Here is a 21753-nt window from a genome sequence, read left to right on the forward strand (position 1 = left end):
ATTTTACCTTATATTTAACAAGTTTAAGTCGTATATTTGGGTCGCGTATCGTCATCCCAGGGGGATTGTGGGTCCCGACGCCAAACCTGTTGAGAACCACTGCATTAAACCATGACTTTGGTATTTTGGATGCAGCAAAAATACAACAATTAGTCCAATTTAACACTTCAATGACATTTAAAGTGATAGTTGGAAAGTCTAAATGTTTTACAAATGTTATAAACTGTGCAAAATCGACCTCCTGGTCCTGCATTTTGATGTAAAGTAAGTAATAATATATGTATAATCTTTTGTAAAGTTACTACTTCTTCAGCAACTAATCAAGAGTCTAGATTCCTCCCGCGTCGACCAATGAGACGAGCTTTTCCTGTGAACCAGCCTATCAGGTCCAATCAGGAGGGAGGGGGAGGAGCTTGTTTCCGCTCTTCTCATTTTGCAAACTAAGAAGGGCTTTCTGGTTAAAGAGGGAGGAATTTGATTGTTTACTTTACAATTTCACACTATATCACCTCACCCCGCAAACTTACATACTATCACTTTAAGACCTTAGACCTGGTGATGGACAAAATGCTGAATCTTGGACTTCGGTTGATGGTTAATATTTCTCCACATGAAACAAACGTCTTCTCTCTCAGCACATGTCAACAATGTGTAGGGACAAATGTGGTATTTGGACGTTTCTTTCCAAAACTCTCCCAGTGTCTAGGGCTGCATGAGTTTCCAGACAAATATTGCATTGCATATTTATACTTGATACACTGAAGTACATGAACTGCTAAAATGACGAGTGAAGGAAGTGACATTTAGACCAACAACATAGTCCCGCTCAAACTGCCCCACATTAGAACAAAACGCAATAATCTACTTTCACAAATATTTGGTTTCATGTGGACAGCGCCCTCTTCTGGAGGAGTTTCCCCGGCATTCAGAGAGTACCTCTGGGGGACAGCCACGTGACTAAAAGAAGTCGCTTTAGAATCTGCTTTATGGAAACTGCGAGACCTTTAATCTGTCGCAGCTGAACCTGAGGTCAGAGGCTCCACCATGAACGTCTGTAACTCCAACACCAGGAGAAGAAGAAGAACCTCACATTATCACAGGGCTTTCCAGAACACAACCTGTTCATTTAGGTACTTTTAACGCCCCGAGGAAACGGTCTGAACTGCTCGTGTGGAACAGGTGATCTCAAGCCAATTTTAAAAAGTTTATCTTAAACTAGAGCTTGGCGATTTCCCCCCCCATTTAAAACAAAATAGCTGCAGACTGTGAATATATTTAGAATATATATATTCGGTGTTTTTTAATGAATGTGTCTCAACGTAAACAAAATTGCAAAGGCAAACCTCACTGTGCAGCAAAGATTGTTAAACATCCAAATGATTTATACTGGTTTTGGATTGAACAAGATCCTGATCCTGAGGTGGCTCTACTTCAGCAGGACCTTCTTCCTCTGAGCAGAGGGCAGAGAGCTAAAAACAAAAGAGGATTCTAAAAAAATACATACATTCTAAAAAATAAATAAATAAATAAAAAATCTAAAAAAAATGATTCTAAAAAAAATTAAAATAAAAATTATAAGAAAAAGAAAAAAATCTAAAAAAAAAACATGTCCTGACCTGCAAACTTGATCATTAAATCAAATCAATTTGGCGGAAAGAATATCAGGATATACATCATATATCGACATTCAACCTAAATATATGGGGATATGACTTTTAGTCCAGATCGCCCAGCCCTACTGGCTGTGATGTTACGTATGTAACTACGGTTCTATCCCTCCTGTAACCCGAACGTAAGGATGTAACTTGTGAAAACAGACAAATAAAATGTAGTAATAGTGAAGAGAGTTCCAGGAGCATTTCTCTCAGACCGGTCCAAACCTGCTCAAACCCGCTCTCTCTCTTTTAGGGCCGCCGTGTTCATGGTTAGCTGCTGTTGGTGGTCGTTGTTGGTCACTGAGCCTCCTGATTGGTTGGCAGGGGGGGGGGGGGTTCACGGAGCCTCCTGATTGGCAGACGGAGGTCACAGAGCCTCCTGATTGGCTGTGAGGTATTCCTCCGCTCGTTTATGCGCCTCTAAAGCTCTGATGGTGTAAACGTCCTGCGGCAGCTCGGACTTCCTCCGCGTCAGCGCCTTCTCCTTCAGCTCCTTCAGCTCCTTCACGCCCTGCAACCAATCAGAGCACAGCACGGGTTTAAACGGGCCAATCAGGTCGGGAAATGTCACTGCACCCAGACCTGACTTTATTACAGACTACACGCCCTGAATCAGAGTCTGAGCTGGATTTAACCCGTGCTAAACATTGTTACACAGCGCAGGGTCTGCAGTGTTTACAAGACGAGCTAATGTTGCTAACGAGCTGCTAACGAGTCTGGCGGTTCATGCTTGAGGACTTAATGCATCTGTAAAGTGAATCCAGCAACTAAAATCCCCATATTGAGTAATATTTAGCTGCTGCGGAGGAACAACAACCAAAATGCTATTGAGGCGGGCCCACATTACACCGGTTTTAGAATCGCTGCATTGGCTCCCCGTGTGTTTCAGGATCGATTTTAAAGTTCTTTTAATGGTTTTCAAATGTCTTAATGGTCTTGGTCCTTCTTATCTTTCAGAACTGCTTTTACCTTACGAACCTTCACGGCCCCTTCGCTCCTCCGGCAGGGGTCTCCTAGTTATTCCTAAAGTCAACAAAAAGACTCATGGTGAGGCGTCTTTTACGGCCTTCGCCTCTGGAACCACCTGAGGAGGAGCTCAGACCTGAGGAGGAGCTCAGACCTGAGGAGGAGCTCAGACCTGAGGAGGAGCTCAGACCTGAGGAGGAGCTCAGGGCTGCAGAAAACGTTCATGTTTTTAAGAGCAGCTCAAGACCCACCTTTTTAGCTTAGCCTTTAACTGACTAATCTATTTATTTAATCCTAATACATAAAATGTATACATTGTTTTAAATGTTGTAATCTGTAAAGCACTTTGTGATACCTTTCGGGTATGAAAAGCGCTTTATAAATAAAGTTTGATTGATTGATTGATTGATTGAAGTTAGCATGAGCTAAAACACGGCAAAATCCAAATAGAGTCGGATTTTGAGGCGACTGCAAAAATGAGGCCAATTTAATAGAAATAAAAAGTAACAATCTAAATCTTATTAATAGATGAACTGGGAAACTTTTGGACATGGGCTAGGGCTGGGTACGTATAATGTATAATGCACCTTTAAGGGACAGCACTACAGGAAGTTACTTAGTTATTTGATAAATAGTACACATCCTTTAAAAAAATGTCATTTATGGAATAAATTAACATTATTTATTGTTCTGAAATAGTAAATAATTTATAAATGACGCACAAATCATAGGGCTGCGCTCCACGCTTCAAAAACGTGACCTGTAGTCTAATTACGCACGTGTTCCAAAGCACACGTGTTTTGAAGTGCGTCAGACGTAGCAGCCAATCGGAGCAGAGCAGGTGTTTGAACGAGCCAATAGGAGTGTGTACCTGTGCAGCTTCGGTCTCCACGGTTTTCTTCAGCAGCTGGATGTCCTCCGAGGTAGGCGTGTCCTCTGTGGTGGGCGTGTCCGTCTCCATGGAGTAAACCGCGCTCAGACCGTCCACCAGCGCCACCACCTGGACAACACCCTTCATATAAAAACATGTACACCAGCGCCACCACCTGGACAAGACACTTATATGATGGTGTATGAGGGGAATGTGTGGGGTGGCAGGGTCTGACCTGGTCGTGGGGGCGGAGTCCGGGTCGTAGCGGTTGTAATTTTTGGCTCTGAGAGAAAGAAACACAGCGTTAAGTCTGGGGGAGGTCAGAGGGCGGTCAGAGGGAGGTTAGGGGAAGGTCTAGGTGGTACCTGTGGGTTGTGTCGCGCCAGGTCCTCGATCTTCAACCAGACCTCGTCTCGCTCCTTCAGTTTGTACTTTTCCCTTCAACGAAACAAAATCAGCCTTTACTTCAGCCACGTACTCGTACTGTAGTAGCAGTAACAGTAAAAGTAGTAGCAATTGCAGTAATAGTAGTAGTAGTATTTGCAGTAGTACCGGTGTTTCTCGGCCTTGTACTGCTGAGTGCAGTCGTCGAACAGTTTCTGGTTCATTTCCATAAAGAGTTTGAGGGCGTTGTAGATCAGTCCATGGATCGTCCTGAAACACAAAGAACCTTTTCACTCGTTTTACACAGATTTTAGACAAAGACGACTTAGGAAGGAAGAACTTTAAGGCCCTATTTTGGATAGTTGGATAGTGGATAGTTCTGGGTGTGGATGGCTCTCTTGTGGATGGTTCTGGTATGAGTGGGGATGGTTCTGGTGTGAGTGGGGATGGTTCTGGTATGAGTGGGGATGGTTCTGGTGTGAGTGGGGATGGTTCTGGTGTGAGTGGGGATGGTTCTGGTGTGAGTGGGGATGGTTTTGGTGTGGGTGGGGATGGTTCTGGTGTGAGTGGGGATGGTTCTGGTGTGGGTGGGGATGGTTCTGGTGTGAGTGGGGATAGTTCTTGTAATGGTACCGATGGTTCTTGCTTGGGTGAATGATGTATGTGTGTGGATGGTTCTGGTGGGGATGGTTCTTGCTTGGGTGAATGATATGTGTGTGTGTGGATGGTTCTGGTGGGGATGGTTCTTGTGATGGTACCGATGGGTCTTGCTTGGGTGAATGATATGTGTGTGTGTGGATGGTTCTGGTGGGGATGGTTCTTGTAATGGTACCGATGGTTCTTGCTTGGGTGAATGATGTATGTGTGTGGATGGTTCTGGTGGGGATGGTTCTTGCTTGGGTGAATGATATGTGTGTGTGTGGATGGTTCTGGTGGGGATGGTTCTTGTGATGGTACCGATGGGTCTTGCTTGGGTGAATGATGTATGTGTGTGGATGGTTCTGGTGGGGATGGTTCTTGTAATGGTACAGATGGTTCTTGCTTGGGTGAATGACAAGTGTGTGAATGGAGGTCGTACTTGTTCCAGTGGCTCTTGCTGTTGCGGTACAGCGCCGGGAACATGATGGGAAGGATCTTGGCCGCGTTGTCACTGATTAAACTCATGATGTACTCGTTATTCCAGTAATACAGCGCTCTCTCCGCCACCTGCAGGACAGAGGGGGGGAAACGCTCAGTCCCGGCTCTAACCTGCACCTGACACGCCTCAGACCCGGTTTACCTGGAAGTGCGGGCTGGACACACACTTGGACAGCTGCCTGAACAGCGGCTCCTGGACTCGGATGAACTCCTGCGGCTCGATGACGTCCAGGATCTCCTCCAGTTCGTTCAGAAACATCACCTCCTTCGGGCTGTGGGTCTTGGGCCAGAACTTCAGCAGCCCCAGGATCACCTGCGACCGGGGCAGAACCGGGTCAGAACCAGATCAGGACCAGATCAATACGAGGTCAGAGCGAATATCAGACTCACCGGCTCAGTCAGGCTGCTGTCTTTCTCCAGAAACTGTACCACACAGTACGCCAACTGAAACACACAGACACAAGGCTTATACACAGGCAGCAGGTCAACAGGACAACCCTATTGTCTTGTACCAGGAGGTGGTAGAGTGTTATAGTCTTGTACCTGGGGGTGGTAGAGTGTTATAGTCTTGTACCTGGGGGTGGTAGAGTGTTATAGTCTTGTACCTGGGGGTGGTAGAGTGTTATAGTCTTGTACCTGGGGGTGGTAGAGTGTTATAGTCTTGTACCTGGGGTGGTAGAGTGTTATAGTCTTGTACCTGGGGGTGGTAGAGTGTTATAGTCTTGTACCTGGGGGTGGTAGAGTGTTATAGTCTTGTACCTGGGGGTGGTAGAGTGTTATAGTCTTGTACCTGGGGTGGTAGAGTGTTATAGTCTTGTACCTGGGGTGGTAGAGTGTTATAGTCTTGTACCTGGGGGTGGTAGAGTGTTATAGTCTTGTACCTGGAGGTGGTAGAGTGTTATAGTCTTGTACCTGGGGGTGGTAGAGTGTTATAGTCTTGTACCTGGGGTGGTAGAGTGTTATAGTCTTGTACCTGGGGGTGGTAGAGTGTTATAGTCTTGTACCTGGGGGTGATAGAGTGTTATAGTCTTGTACCTGGGGGTGGTAGAGTGTTATAGTCTGGTACCTGGGGGTGGTAGAGTGTTATAGTCTTGTACCTGGGGGTGGTAGAGTGTTATAGTCTTGTACCTGGGGGTGGTAGAGTGTTATAGTCTTGTACCTGGGGGTGGTAGAGTGTTATAGTCTTGTACCTGGGGGTGGTAGAGTGTTATAGTCTTGTACCTGGGGGTGGTAGAGTGTTATAGTCTTGTACCTGGGGGTGGTAGAGTGTTATAGTCTTGTACCAGGAGGTGGTAGAGCGTTATAGTCTTGTACCTGGGGGTGGTAGAGTGTTATAGTCTTGTACCAGGAGGTGGTAGAGTGTTATAGTCTTGTAGCTGGGGGTGGTATAGTGTTATAGTCTCGTACCTGGGGGTGGTAGAGTGTTATAGTCTTGTACCTGGGGGTGGTAGAGTGTTATAGTCTTGTACCTGGGGGTGGTAGAGTGTTATAGTCTTGTACCTGAGGGTGGTAGAGTGTTATAGTCTTGTACCTGGGGGTGGTAGAGTGTTATAGTCTTGTACATGGGGGTGGTAGAGTGTTATAGTCTTGTACCTGGGGGTGGTAGAGTGTTATAGTCTTGTACCTGGGGGTGGTAGAGTGTTATAGTCTTGTACCTGGGGGTGGTAGAGTGTTATAGTCTTGTAGCTGGGGGTGGTAGAGTGTTATAGTCTTGTACCTGGGGATGGTAGAGTGTTATAGTCTTGTACCTGGGAGTGGTAGAGTGTTATAGTCTTGTACCTGGGGGTGGTAGAGTGTTATAGTCTTGTACATGGGGGTGGTAGAGTGTTATAGTCTTGTACCTGGGGGTGGTAGAGTGTTATAGTCTTGTACCTGGGGGTGGTAGAGTGTTATAGTCTTGTACCTGAGGGTGGTAGAGTGTTATAGTCTTGTACCTGGGGGTGGTAGAGTGTTATAGTCTTGTACCTGGGGGTGGTAGAGTGTTATAGTCCTGTACCTGAGGGTGGTAGAGTGTTATAGTCTTGTACCTGGGGGTGGTAGAGTGTTATAGTCTTGTACCTGGGGGTGGTAGAGTGTTATAGTCTTGTACCTGGGGGTGGTAGAGTGTTATAGTCTTGTACCTGAGGGTGGTAGAGTGTTATAGTCTTGTACCTGGGGGTGGTAGAGTGTTATAGTCTTGTACCTGGGGGTGGTAGAGTGTTATAGTCCTGTACCTGAGGGTGGTAGAGTGTTATAGTCTTGTACCTGGGGGTGGTAGAGTGTTATAGTCTTGTACCTGGGGGTGGTAGAGTGTTATAGTCTTGTACCTGGGGGTGGTAGAGTGTTATAGTCTTGTACCTGGGGTGGTAGAGTGTTATAGTCTTGTACCTGGGGTTGGTAGAGTGTTATAGTCTTGTACCTGGGGGTGGTAGAGTGTTATAGTCTTGTACCTGGGGGTGGTAGAGTGTTATAGTCTTGTACCTGGGGTGGTAGAGTGTTATAGTCTTGTACCTGGGGGTGGTAGAGTGTTATAGTCTTGTACCTGGGGGTGGTAGAGTGTTATAGCCTTGTACCTGGGGTTGGTAGAGTGTTATAGTCTTGTACCTGGGGGTGGTAGAGTGTTATAGTCTTGTACCTGGGGGTGGTAGAGTGTTATAGTCTTGTACCTGGGGGTGGTAGAGTGTTATAGTCTTGTACCTGGGGTGGTAGAGTGTTATAGTCTTGTACCTGGGGTTGGTAGAGTGTTATAGTCTTGTACCTGGGGGTGGTAGAGTGTTATAGTCTTGTACCTGGGGGTGGTAGAGTGTTATAGTCTTGTACCTGGGGTGGTAGAGTGTTATAGCCTTGTACCTGGGGTTGGTAGAGTGTTATAGTCTTGTACCTGGGGGTGGTAGAGTGTTATAGTCTTGTACCTGGGGGTGGTAGAGTGTTATAGTCTTGTACCTGGGGGTGGTAGAGTGTTATAGTCTTGTACCTGGGGGTGGTAGAGTGTTATAGTCTTGTACCTGGGGGTGGTAGAGTGTTATAGTCTTGTACCTGGGGGTGGTAGAGTGTTATAGTCTTGTACCTGGGGTGGTAGAGTGTTATAGTCTTGTACCTGGGGTTGGTAGAGTGTTATAGTCTTGTACCTGGGGTTGGTAGAGTGTTATAGTCTTGTACCTGGGGGTGGTAGAGTGTTATAGTCTTGTACCTGGGGTGGTAGAGTGTTATAGTCTTGTACCTGGGGGTGGTAGAGTGTTATAGTCTTGTACCTGGGGGTGGTAGAGTGTTATAGTCTTGTACCTGGGGGTGGTAGAGTGTTATAGTCTTGTACCAGGAGGTGGTAGAGTGTTATAGTCCTGTACCTGAGGGTGGTAGAGTGTTATAGTCCTGTACCTGAGGGTGGTAGAGTGTTATAGTCTTGTACCTGGGGTTGGTAGAGTGTTATAGTCTTGTACCTGGGGGTGGTAGAGTGTTATAGTCTTGTACCTGGGGGTGGTAGAGTGTTATAGTCTTGTACCTGGGGTGGTAGAGTGTTATAGTCTTGTACCTGGGGGTGGTAGAGTGTTATAGTCTTGTACCTGGGGGTGGTAGAGTGTTATAGTCTTGTACCTGGGGGTGGTAGAGTGTTATAGTCTTGTACCAGGAGGTGGTAGAGTGTTATAGTCCTGTACCTGAGGGTGGTAGAGTGTTATAGTCTTGTACCTGGGGTTGGTAGAGTGTTATAGTCTTGTACCTGGGGGTGGTAGAGTGTTATAGTCTTGTACCTGGGGGTGGTAGAGTGTTATAGTCTTGTACCTGGGGGTGGTAGAGTGTTATAGTCTTGTACCTGGGGGTGGTAGAGCGTTATAGTCTTGTACCTGGGGGTGATAGAGCGTTATAGTCTTGTACCTGGGGGTGGTAGAGTGTTATAGTCTTGTACCTGGGGGTGGTAGAGTGTTATAGTCTTGTACCTGGGGGTGGTAGAGTGTTATAGTCTTGTACCAGGAGGTGGTCGAGTGTTATAGTCTTGTACCAGGAGGTGGTAGAGTGTTATAGTCTTGTACCTGGGGGTGGTAGAGTGTTACAGTTTTGTACCTGGGGGTGGTAGAGTGTTATAGTCTTGTTCCTGGGGGTGGTAGAGTGTTATAGCCTTGTACCTGGGGGTGGTAGAGTGTTATAGTCTTGTACATGGGGGTGGTAGAGTGTTATAGTCTTGTACCTGGGGGTGGTATAGTGCTATAGTCTTGTACCTGGGGGTGGTAGAGAGTTATAGTCTTGTACCTGGGGATGGTAGAGTGTTATAGTCTTGTACCTGACGGTGGTAGAGTGTTATAGTCTTGTACCTGGGGGTGGTAGAGTGTTATAGTCTTGTACCTGGGGGTGGTAGAGTGTTATAGTCTTGTACCTGGGGATGGTAGAGTGTTATAGTCTTGTACCTGGGGGTGGTAGAGTGTTATAGTCTTGTACCTGGGGATGGTAGAGTGTTATAGTCTTGTACCTGACGGTGGTAGAGTGTTATAGTCTTGTACCTGACGGTGGTAGAGTGTTATAGTCTTGTACCTGGGGGTGATAGAGTGTTATAGTCTTGTACCTGGGGGTGGTAGAGTGTTATAGTCTTGTACCTGGGGGTGGTAGAGTGTTATAGTCTTGTACCTGGGGGTGGTAGAGTGTTATAGTCTTGTACCTGGGGGTGGTAGAGAGTTATAGTCTTGTACCTGGGGGTGATAGAGTGTTATAGTCTTGTACCAGGAGGTGGTAGAGTGTTATAGTCTTGTACCTGGGGTTGGTAGAGTGTTATAGTCTTGTACCTGGGGGTGGTAGAGTGTTATAGTCTTGTACCTGGGGGTGGTAGAGTGTTACAGTCTTGTACCTGGGGGTGGTAGAGTGTTATAGTCTTGTACCAGGAGGTGGTAGAGTGTTATAGCCTTGTACCTGGGGTTGGTAGAGTGTTATAGTCTTGTACCTGGGGGTGGTAGAGTGTTATAGTCTTGTACCTGGGGGTGGTAGAGTGTTATAGTCTTGTACCTGGGGGTGGTAGAGTGTTATAGTCTTGTACCTGGGGGTGGTAGAGAGTTATAGTCTTGTACCTGGGGGTGGTAGAGTGTTATAGTCTTGTACCTGGGGGTGGTAGAGTGTTATAGTCTTGTACCTGGGGGTGGTAGAGTGTTATAGTCTTGTACCTGGGGGTGGTAGAGTGTTATAGTCTTGTACATGAGGGTGGTAGAGTGTTATAGTCTTGTACCTGGGGGTGGTAGAGTGTTATAGCCTTGTACCTGGGGGTGGTAGAGTGTTATAGTCTTGTACCTTTGGGTGGTAGAGTGTTATAGTCTTGTACCTGGGGGTGGTAGAGTGTTATAGTCTTGCACCTGGGGTGGTAGAGTGTTATAGTCTTGTACCTGGGGGTGGTAGTGTTATAGTCTTGTACCTGGGGGTGGTAGAGTGTTATAGTCTTGTACCTGGGAGTGGTAGTGTTATAGTCTTGTACCTGGGAGTGGTAGTGTTATAGTCTTGTAGCTGGGGTGGTAGAGTGTTATAGTCTTGTTCCTGGGGGTGGTAGAGCGTTATAGTCTTGTACCTGGGGGTGGTAGAGTGTTATAGTCTTGTACCTGGGGGTGATAGAGTGTTATAGTCTTGTACCTGGGGGTGGTAGAGTGTTATAGTCTTGTACCTGGGGGTGGTAGAGTGTTATAGTCTTGTACCTGGGGGTGGTAGAGTGTTATAGTCTTGTACCTGACGGTGGTAGAGTGTTATAGTCTTGTACCTGACGGTGGTAGAGTGTTATAGTCTTGTACCTGGGGGTGGTAGAGTGTTATAGTCTTGTACCTGGGGGTGGTAGAGTGTTATAGTCTTGTACCTGGGGGTGGTAGAGTGTTATAGTCTTGTACCTGGGGGTGGTAGAGTGTTATAGTCTTGTACCTGGGGGTGGTAGAGTGTTATAGTCTTGTACCTGGGGGTGGTAGAGTGTTATAGTCTTGTACCTGGGGGTGGTAGAGTGTTATAGTCTTGTACCTGGGGGTGGTAGAGTGTTATAGTCTTGTACCTGGGGGTGGTAGAGTGTTATAGTCTTGTACCTGGGGGTGGTAGACGCTCAGACTCTTGACTTTGTGCAGTGGGAGCAGGACTCGGATCAGAAACATCTTATGCTCCTCCTTCAGCGGCAGCGCGAACCCGTTAATTATACTGTGACAGAGGGCGAGAGGAAGAGCGAGGGGTGAGAGGCGGAGCTCTGAGGCGCAGAGGGCGACGCAGAGGAGGCTCAGTTTTACCTGCCCAGTATCTCCAACAGCTCCGCGATGCCGTTGTGATGCTCCGTTTCATAAATAAATCTGAAAAACAAAATTATAATCAGCACCACAGGCGGGGGAATGAAATCAAGTACCGATGATACAACACTGGCTCTGACCTGTAGAAGATGTTATTGATCTGGCGGCGGATGTAGGCTCTCAGACCCAGGAACTTTCCGTAGATTCGGTGGAGGATGGTCTTCTGGAAGTCCCTCTCTCTGGGGTCCTCACTGTCGAACAGCTCCAGCAACTGCAACGAAAATACTTCAAAATGTACTTCCATAATACAACGCAACACTTCAAATCCCTCCTCAAAACCAACGGGCTTTTCCTTAACCTCTTAACTCCCACCTGAACCGAGAGCATTTTCTCCAGTTCAGCTTTACCCAAATCCTGTAGGCCAGTGTAACACCTCATTTGAATGCTAAGATTTACAAAAGTAATTTAAATGGATCTATTTCCTCACGTCATCAAAAATTTTTCCATCTTTTTTTTGAGGGGTATTCAACTCATTTCGGAACTTTTTTGTCATTTTTTTAAATCCATTTTTTGTCATTTTTTGTCACGTTTTTTGTCATTTTTTGTCATTTTTTTGTCATTTTTTCGTCACTTTTTTGTCAAAGTTTTCTCACTTTTTTGTCACATTTTCATCATTGTTTTTGTCTCAGTTCTGTCGCTATTTTCGCACCTTTTTTCCAGAAGCTTTTGGACTGGGGTAAAGCCAAGCTGGAGAAAATGTGCTCGGTTCAGGTGGGAGTTAAGGGGTTAAAGTGACATACTGTGTAATCTACTTTTCAGAGCAGTGGTTCTGAACAAGATAACCCAAAACAGAATTGAATTTCAGTAAAATAAGGCTGGGCAATGAATCTAATTTTAATCTAATCGCAATTTTAATAAAGGTCAATCTCAATAAGTGTGTGGTGAGTTTTAATCAACAGGATTATTGGCTGTTGCAGAAAAAACACCCCCGTGTTTACAGGAAAAGCATATGTAACAACTGCCAATGGATCGTTTTAACAAATTCATCTGAAGAACCATCGTCCCTCCGAACACAAAGAGAGCTGCAAAAACGCTCGACATCTGCGGAGAGATGGAAAAGAATCCGGACACTGCTGCGCCTTTCAGATAAAACACAAGGAATCACGTGGACAAACAAACAGGAAACCGGCAAACCGACAGCAAGAGAAGAGGATCGGGTGCATCCAACAATAAAATCAGCTACAAACTTGCGCCAACTCGTCTAACGGTCAAAACAGAGACACGCGAGGAGGCGTTAGAACAACAGTCTTATGTAGTGTTTTTGCTTTCAGCACATAGATATTGAAAGAAATGTTCCCTGTGAAAAGCTTGTGACCTGCTGAAAATGGCTTAGTGACTTTGTGACCAGCTGAGAACCATCGTTTTATAATGCTGGGTGGGTACATTTCAATTGTGTTTCAATATCCATGCTTGGTTAACCTCTTAACTCCCGCCTGAACTGAGAGGATTTTCTCCAGTTCAGTTTTACCCAAATCCTGTAGGTCAGTGTAATGCCTCATTTGAAAGCTAAGATCTACAAAACTCATTTAAATGGATCTTTTTCCTCACGTCATTTTTTTGGTATTCAAGTCATTTTTGTAAATTTTTTGTAATTTTTTTTTTTTTGCACTTTTTGTCACATTTTTGTCATTTTTTCGTCCTTTTTTAGTAATTTTTTGTCCTTTTATGTCAATTTTTTTTGTCATTTTTTCGTCTTTTTTTGTCATTTTTCTCACATTTCCATCATTGTTTTCGTCTCAGTTTTGTTGCTATTTTCACACCTTTTTTCCAGCAGCCTTTGGACTGGGGTAAAGCCAAACTGGAGAAAATGTGCTCGGTTCAGGTGGGAGTTAAGGGGTTAAAGGGACTATAGGGACTTTAAAAATGTTAAAATTATGTATTTTCCTCCCCCTACATGTTCCTCCATGTCCTAATGTGTAGAATGAGCTCAGTCCTGTTCACCACAACTGCGTCTAAAATCCTGCACTGTCACTCAAAAAGTTGTCATGCACGGGCTTAATGTAGAAGCTGCAGTTACACGTATGACCTGAGGTGGCAGTAGTGAGTATAAAATGGCCAACTTGCATCCAGCCCCTTTAATGATACAGAAACCTGAAAAACATTACTCACCGACAGCACAAACTTCTGGTCGATGTATTTTTTGGCGACGTTCGGCTGAAAATCTGGAGACTCCAGGAACCGAAGGAAGAACTCGTACACGAGCTGCAAACAAACACAGCCGTTTGTGAGTCAGTCAGGGCTTCCCAACAACGTGCTGGTTCAGAGCTGGCTCAGGGCTGGTTCAGAGCTGGCTCAGGGCTGGTTCAGAGCTGGCTCAGAGCTGGCTCAGGGCTGGTGCCATATTGACTTTGGTTTTGCACCAAAAAAGGTTCTAGCATGGGCTACATGTTTACACGCACCGCTACGTCATCCAACGCATTGTATGTATGTATTTTCCATTCGTCCATTTTCTTCCGCTTTATCCGGGGCCCACTGTCATTGTGTCCTTGGGCAAGACACTTCACCAACCTCCAGTGTCTGCGTACTCTGGTGTATGAATGAGAGTGTGAATGGGTGAGTGGTTCCTTGAAAACGCTTTGGGTCTAAAAGAGGTAGAAAAGTGCTATATGAATGTGACCAATTATTTTACTCACCATGTGTCTTTAATGGGAACTGTTTTATGGATCCTTGTGTTCTTTTGGAACCAAGAGCCAGCATTTTTTGAGTGGAAAACGAAAGAACCAGTTCTGAAACAGGAACCGGCCCAGCACCAGCTCCAGAACCAGAACCAGCTCCAGCTCCAGCACCAGCTCCAGAACCAGCCCCAGAACCAACCCCAGAACCGGCCCCAGAACCAGCTCCAGCACCGGCTCCAGAACCAGCCCCAGAACCAGCCCCAGAACCAGCCCCAGAACCAGCCCCAGAACCAGCTCCAGAACCAGCTCCAGCACCAGCTCCAGAACCAGCTCCAGCACCAGCCCCAGAACCAGCTCCAGCACCGGCTCCAGAACCAGCCCCAGAACCAGCTCCAGCACCGGCTCCAGAACCAGCCCCAGAACCAGCCCCAGCCCGTGCTCGGTGGAAAAGAGCTGCACTTCCGGATCTGACCTGGAGGTGGGGCCACGCCGCCTCCAGCGTCGGCTCGTCTTCTTCGGGGTCGAACTCCGCTCCGGTCGGATTTGACGACGGCGGCAGCGTTCGGAAGATGTTCACCGAGAACTGTAACCATAGCAACCGCGTCAGCGTTTGACCCCGGCGCCGCCCGCGCGCTCCGGGACCCGGGACACTCACCATGACGACGGCCTCGGGGTAGATGGCGTCCGTCAGCACCTCGTTGTTGTGAGTGATGTACTCCACCATCTCGTTGAGGCCGGCGCGTTTCACCTCCTTGTACTTCAGGTCGCTGAGCGGGTCGGCCACGAAGTCGAACAGGACGCAGCACTGACGCAGCTTCTGCACGAACAGGTCGTCCCGCTCCACCACCGGGGCATCTGGGTAAAAACACACAGGGGAGGAGCATGAGCGGGGAAATCCGGGACAACTCCAAAGCAAAACACCCTAAAATAAGCATCGTGAGAGAGTTTGGTCTTTTTTACTCTGACATTCAAATGTTAAAGGCAAGGCAAGTTTATTTGTAGAGCACAATTCATACACAAGGCAATTCAAAGAGCTTCACGGTTAAAGCAGCATAAAATATAAGAAAAACAAATACAATCAATAAAAACATCAACATAAAATTAATCAATTACAGTAAGAGGCAAGAGTGTAGATACAATACTTTCAGTTATTTGCATTTTTAAGTCTTGTTTTGACTTGCTCTGTCTTGAGCACTATTTTTTCTTGCTCGTTCACACAAAGTTACCTAACCTCTGTTTTTGTCGCTCCTTCTCCTCTGGACATCAACATAAAAATTAATCAATTACAGTAAAAGGCACATACTTGGCAGGCAAATACTTTCAGTCATATTCACGGGCAAAAAGAACTGTTTTCAGCCTGGATTTGAACATTGTCAGAGTTGAGGCCTGTCTCACGTCCTCGTGAAGACTGTTCCAGATTTTAGCTGCATGAAACTGAAACGCAGCCTCACCGTGTTTAGTCCTGACTCTGGGAACCACCAGGAGACGGTTGATACGGCTCTAACATGTCAGAGATGGACTTTGGTGCTAAACCATGAAAAGACTTGTAACAAGCAGAGCTGTTAAATTGAACAGAGCAACAGATCTCAACATCGACCACAGCGTGAAAAATCCATGTTTTAGTCCTATTTTAGTCCTGGTTTAGTCCTGGTTTTATGCTGCGTTCATGTGCCTCGGAAACTTTGAAAGCGGAAGTAGGACTGGGTGCCGGCACCAATACTTAAACGATACTTGGTAACGAAGATCTGCACATTTACAATATCGAGTTCATCTCCAAGAAAATGGGAATAATTTGGAAAAAAAATAGGAAAAACATGTAATGAAGGACAAATAGGGGGGAAATAGGGAAAATATTAGTCATAAAAATGAGCAAACACTATGAGGGGAAAAAAGGGAAAACAAGAAATAATTGGGGCAAAAAATGTGTATTTTATTTTTTAAATTGGGCAAAGATTGAGAAAAAAAATTGAAAAATTGAGAAAAAAAAAAGAAAACATTTATTTGAGACGAAACAACCAAGTAAATTCCTTTAATTCTGTCCCTGGAGCATCAAAACTTGGATTTAAAGTGATAAAAAATTAGGGACAAATAGGGAAAAAATGAGGGGAAATAGGGAAAATATTAGTCATAAAAATCTGCACAAATTAGGGGAAAAAAATGAAATTAAAATAATTAAATATATAAATTGGGCAAAAATAAGATTAAAAAAAAAAAAAAAATTAACCAAGTCATTTCCTTTAATCCTGTCCCTGGACCAACAGCATCTGAACTTGGATCTAAAGAGAGATTCTGTCAGAAAGATCGCAGTTCGGTTTGTTCGTGCAGCCCTAATGTGCTCACCGGGGCATCTGGATTAAAACTAAAGTCCATCCAAAGGCTCGAGTTCATCTGGAATCACTGTGTCCAGTCAGTCCGTTTGTAGCCACAGTTGCCCTGGGGCAGACAGAAGGGGGCGGTACCTTTGAGCGCGGGAAGCTTGTGCAGCTCGCGGTTTTTGCTGAGGCTGAAGCGGGACGAGCTGTGGCGCCGCTCCTTCTTGACGACGGTGGTTGCCGGGGAGTACTTGATCTTGTTGAGTTGAGTGGGAGGAGGCGCGGAGGCCGGGGCGCGCTTTCCGCCGCCCTGTGGTCAAAACAGGAATTACAGGTTAAACCACCTCAGACTCTTCAGCCTCAGGGCCAAACCGCAGAGTCTCCATCAGGGACAGGTCTGACTGACTGAAGGACAGCTTCAGCCACCAGGGGGTAGGCAAGTTTGCGTCATGAAAGGCCGAACCTCAACATCGTAGCCTAAAGTAAAGAACTATTTTCTGTAAATGCCAATGTTTTATCAGTCGTTCCCAAGCGTCAGGGCTTTAGGACCCACCATTCCCCACGGATGACAAGCTGAGCACCCAAATAAAACTGTCATCTGTCATATATCGTATAAAATAGTGTATTTTCCAGACCAGTTTTTGTTGAACAAGCAGTAGATATCCCTCTAAGACTGAAATTATGATCAAAACAACCCAAGAACATTCATTTTAACACACAGTTAGTGTTTCTGTGCAGTTTCAGATGGAAAATATTGAATAAAAGTTCCCTTTAGACTCGTGACCCACTCAAAATAGTTCCGGGATCCACTTTTGGGTCTTGAACTACCAGTAGAGAATCACCATTTATCATTATATATGACCAAGCGGGATGTTCTGACAGGACATTTTTAAAACACTGACACTCTTTCTCGCATTTTAAGAGTACTTTAACAGGTGTGTGATCTATTTGCAGATTAATATTTCTCAAAATCATCTTGCTTGTTTCGCTGCTGGACTTATTGTGCCAGAATTCCCCAAGATTGTGGCTATAAGGTATACGGTCCAAAACTATGAATAAAATGTCTATATATAAATCATAATTGAAATGTGCTTCTTGTTTGTGTTTATTGCTGTTCCCTCATTGTGTGTTTTGCTATTACTTTGATATTTATGATTATAAATCAAACAGACAATCCCCCACAAATATGAAACTCTGTGTTAAAGCTGGTTCAAAAGCCGTTTAGAGCAGGTCATACCTCGTCCGCGTTCTCGTGGGGGCCATCTTTGTTGTTGTTGGTGCTGTTTTTGGAGCCGCTTTTAGCAGATTTACTGGACTCCTGAAAAACAACAGAATCAAACCCTCAACCACAGGAAAACCACAACAGGTCCTTAATCATTCACATAAACCTGAGCCGCGTCGCAGAGAAGAAAGCTGTGATGGAGATCGGTATAAATCAGCTCATAAATGTTAAAGATCGGTCTTTGTGGTTTTCATGTGATTGTACAGAGCCCTGAATCTTGGAAAGACGTTTAAAGGGGGGGTATTACGCAAAATGGACTTTTTCAAGCTTCACATCATGTTATTCTGTCACTCCCTCATTAAAAACATGGCTGAAGTGTTGCCTTGGCACATTCACGTATTTTTGAGTAATCTGTAAAAACTCTGATGGCGGCCATTTTAGGGTCCTCCTAGGAACGCCCCCACCTCCTGGAGACGCCCCCGAGCTTTCGTCACCAGCCGAGTAACCAACCACTGCTCCTCAGCAGAACCCCCTCCCCACTGATGCCACAGACAGCGTGTGGAGGGGGCGTGTCTAAAGGCTCAGAGGTTCTTAAAGAGACAGAGGCCTATTTCAAGACATTCACTACAGCCATTTTGAGAGAGACATTTTATAAGGCAGTTATTCTAATTTACTGCATTTACAGACCAACAGAAGGTTTGCTCATCATTGTAGTGTGATATAGACTGGTGCTATGTGATTGCAAAAAGCATAATACCCCCTCTTTAAATAATCAGATATTTCATAACATCAAGATCAAGTTTGGCATGAAATGTTTCCTCATTATTATGTACGTACAGTGAACTAAACAGAAAGGTTGGCTGGCGTAGACGTCGTACACACATCTATATTTATATTTACAAAGCACTTTTCTACCTTTCCTCACTTCCTTTATTATATTTCAGCCTCATCATTAACCAGCTCCATCAGTGGAGAGACTTATTTTAGCGGTACCTCAGATACACACTGACTCCCCCATCAACCAAAAACATGAACAACAGGTTAATCCTGCAGTGCCAGGTGATAAGGGCTCCACACAGGGTTTATACAGGCAGAAGCAAGTCAAATTTAGTACTTCTCAATGCTATTTTAATGACCAAATACTATATTTTAATGATACAAATGCAGATTTATTATTTTTTTTAAATTTGCATAACTTTGAGCTGCTGAACTGTTCTCTTCTTCTCTCTTGGTAGATGAATAAAGGGAACTAACTAACTAACCCACTAACCAACCAACCAACTAACAAACCAACTAACCAACTCATCAGAGGAATAACAGAAAAAGAATTGGGCAAAACAGGCAACTTTTTAGCAAAAAATGTGGCCAATTTCAGCAGAAAAAATTATGTAAAGCAATGTCATGATTTTCCAATAAATTTAGATTTAATGTTTTTTAATGGCATTTAAAGGTGCATTATACAACTTTTTATGTGGGAACAAATGTTGATATTTGTGCAGGATCAACTGCTGACCACTCATACAGCAGGTCACTGCAAGGTCAACCACACACAAACATCAACTTTCACTTCACAACTTCCACATCAAAAGTTACATTATGCACCTTTAAAGGAATAGGCCACCGTTTTTACATAACAAAATATGTTCTTACCTCACTTTAGTCGAGTTAATATATCCCCGTCTGGTCTTTGTCCGTGCGCTCTGCCAGGCTAACGGAGCACATACGCAGCCTCTCACACATGTCACATAGCTCCAAAAAAGCTCACGATAGAAGCTACCAAGCTCTTCCACGTGTTCCCTATTTAAATAAAGTTACGTGAAGTGTTTTCATGCAAAGTATATTTACACAGAAATGTAACATGTCGATTTTATAAGCAGATAAAAAGGGGGACTATATTGTGAGGCATAATGATACGAGGAGCAAAACGTCCGCGTAGTAACTCCTAAAGACTTCCCCCGCTCACTTCTGTCAATAACCTTTAGGAGTTACTGCGCGGACGTTTTACTCCTCGTATCATTATGCCTCACAATATAGTCCCCCTTTTTATCTGCTTATAAAATCGACATGTTACATTTCTGTGTAAATATACTTTGCATGAAAACACTTCACGTAACTTTATTTAAATAGGGAACACGTGGAAGAGCTTGGTAGCTTCTATCGTGAGCTTTTTCGGAGCTATGTGACATGTGTGAGAGGCTGCGTATGTGCTCCGTTTGCCTGACAGAGCGCACGGACAAAGACCAGACGGGGATATATTAACTCGACTAAAGTGAGGTAAGAACATATTTTGTTATGTAAAAACGGTGGCCTATTCCTTTAAGGCCTTCATTTTGGAACAATTCCGTTTAACCCCTTAACTCCCACCTGAACTGAGCACATTTTCTCCAGTTTGGCTTTACCCCAATCCAAAAGCTTCTGGAAAAAAGCTGTGAAAATAGCAACAAAACTGAGACGAAAACAATGATGGAAATGTGACAAAAAAGTGAGAAAACATTGACAAAAATGTGACAAAAAATGACAAAAATGTGACAAATATTTGACAAAAATGTGACAAATATTTGACAAAAATGTGACAAAAAACGACAAAAATGTGACAAATATTTGACAAAAATGTGACAAATATTTGACAAAAATGTGACAAAAAATGACAGAAATTTGATTAAAAAAATGACCAAAAAATGACAAAAAATGACAAAAAAATGACAAAAATGTGATAAAAAATGTACGGAAAAAATGACAAAAAAGTTACAAAAATGTACCCAACAATACCCAACAAAAAAATGATGGAAAAAAAACAATCTGATGATGTGAGGAAAAAGGTCCTCTCGGTTCAGGCGGGAGTTAAGAGGTCAATAACTTTTAATGCCCGGCAGAAACCCTGTCCACATCTGGAGACGAGTCCCCGGGTGACGGCTCCTGACGGACAGGACAACTTTCCAAAACCTTAAACTTAATCTATGGACTTCTAATCCCTTTAGTTATTTAAATGATGTGATGTTTTGATTTGCAGGTGCTCAGGACTCTCTTGTAAATGAGTTTCAATCTCAGTGGGACTTCCTTATATCACAAAAGGAGTAAAAAACACTAACAATCCTGAATCAATCATTTTTACAAAGTGGAACAGATCAACTTTATTCATGGGTAGTTCTCACCATGAACTGTCCCCATTTAACAGGAATGAATGACCCAAAAACACTGTCAGGGCAGGGACACACACACCCAGGGGAGACATGCGGGGGACAGGGGTGGACAGAGGGGGGACACATCCAGGGGAGACACGGGGGACATCTGTCTGAACCAGGGCCGCTGTTTCCATCAAATCAATAATGAAACACAGTTAGCTCGGCGGCTAATGCTCTGCCCCGGACAAAACCAAAGCGTGTCGGGTCATTGTGTGTCCTGAGTGTTGTTTTTGTCCTGTTTAAACCTGAGCGGAGGGAAAAGCGTCAGAGGAACAGAAAACACACAGATGAGAAACTGATGCTAAACTGATGCTGTCATTGACTTTAGCTTTAGCCGCTAACGGGCCGCATCTGGAGCCGCTCGTACCTTCTCCTTCTTGGTTTTGTTGGGCATGTTGCGGTCGGTGTCGGGGGGTCTCCGGGGGGGGGGGTCCTGTCGGGTCTCTCTGGAGGGGGGGAGGGGGTCTCCAGCGGGTCGTGGTGCTGCCTGTGGCCGGGTTTGGGGCGCTGTTTTTCGGTCAGTGTCAGTTCCCAGCGCCGCCAGGGAATCCGGCGCTCTGATTGGCTGCGGCCACGACACTCTGCCTGGCAACGCGCGCAGGCTTTTTTCTGATTGGCTGCTGGAGTTAAGTAACGGAGGGCGAGGTTCTTCCCAGCAACAAAACCAGAACTAAACTCGGACTAAACCGTGACTAAATGTTATCTTTCGGTTGCTCTGCAGAGCCATTTCTACGTCTGACAACTTGTTACAACTTATTTAGATAATGCCCTTCTTTTTCAACGTTCCCAAGCGAATTGAAAGTTAGATTTACACTGAGAACATCATAATGTCTGTTCGGAGTGCACAATATAATCAAATGATTATTTTATTGCTGTGTCAGGTGACGCAGTCTGCAGACCGCGGTCTTCCATCTGACTGAGATTGACTCATTTATTCTCAAACAAAAGCACTGGGATTTAAAAATGTGACCCCGTGATTCTCATTTGCTTGCAGTTTTAACCTCTTACCACCCGCCTAAATCAAATGCATTCTGTCCTCTTAGGTTATTACATAGGCCTGTGTAACGCCTCATTTGAAAGCTAAGACCCACAAAACTGACCTTTTTCCTCGCGTTGTTGCTGTGTTGTGTCTCCTTGTTTATGTTT

At 44.8% G+C, this 21753-nt stretch overlaps 1 protein-coding gene across 1 annotated transcript; it reads right to left on the reverse strand.

The window, feature by feature from the left end:
- Window positions 1–1965: 1965 nt before the first annotated feature.
- On the reverse strand, window positions 1966–21051 carry ppp2r5d (protein phosphatase 2, regulatory subunit B', delta). Its single transcript, XM_079567359.1, has 17 exons — window positions 20975–21051; window positions 17441–17521; window positions 16351–16513; window positions 14547–14746; window positions 14364–14474; window positions 13386–13478; window positions 11357–11487; window positions 11220–11279; window positions 11025–11133; window positions 5404–5457; window positions 5156–5326; window positions 4955–5082; window positions 4045–4146; window positions 3858–3930; window positions 3728–3775; window positions 3493–3621; window positions 1966–2166 (listed from the first exon to the last, which is right to left on the reverse strand). Exons 1-17 carry the CDS (start codon window positions 20999–21001, stop codon window positions 2023–2025), a joined length of 1824 nt encoding a protein of 607 aa, XP_079423485.1. The 5' UTR covers window positions 21002–21051; the 3' UTR covers window positions 1966–2022.
- Between the last annotated feature and the right edge of the window lie 702 nt (window positions 21052–21753).

The sequence above is a fragment of the Gobius niger genome (assembly GCF_951799975.1).
Source record: "Gobius niger genome assembly, chromosome: 12".
NCBI lineage: Eukaryota > Metazoa > Chordata > Actinopteri > Gobiiformes > Gobiidae > Gobius > Gobius niger.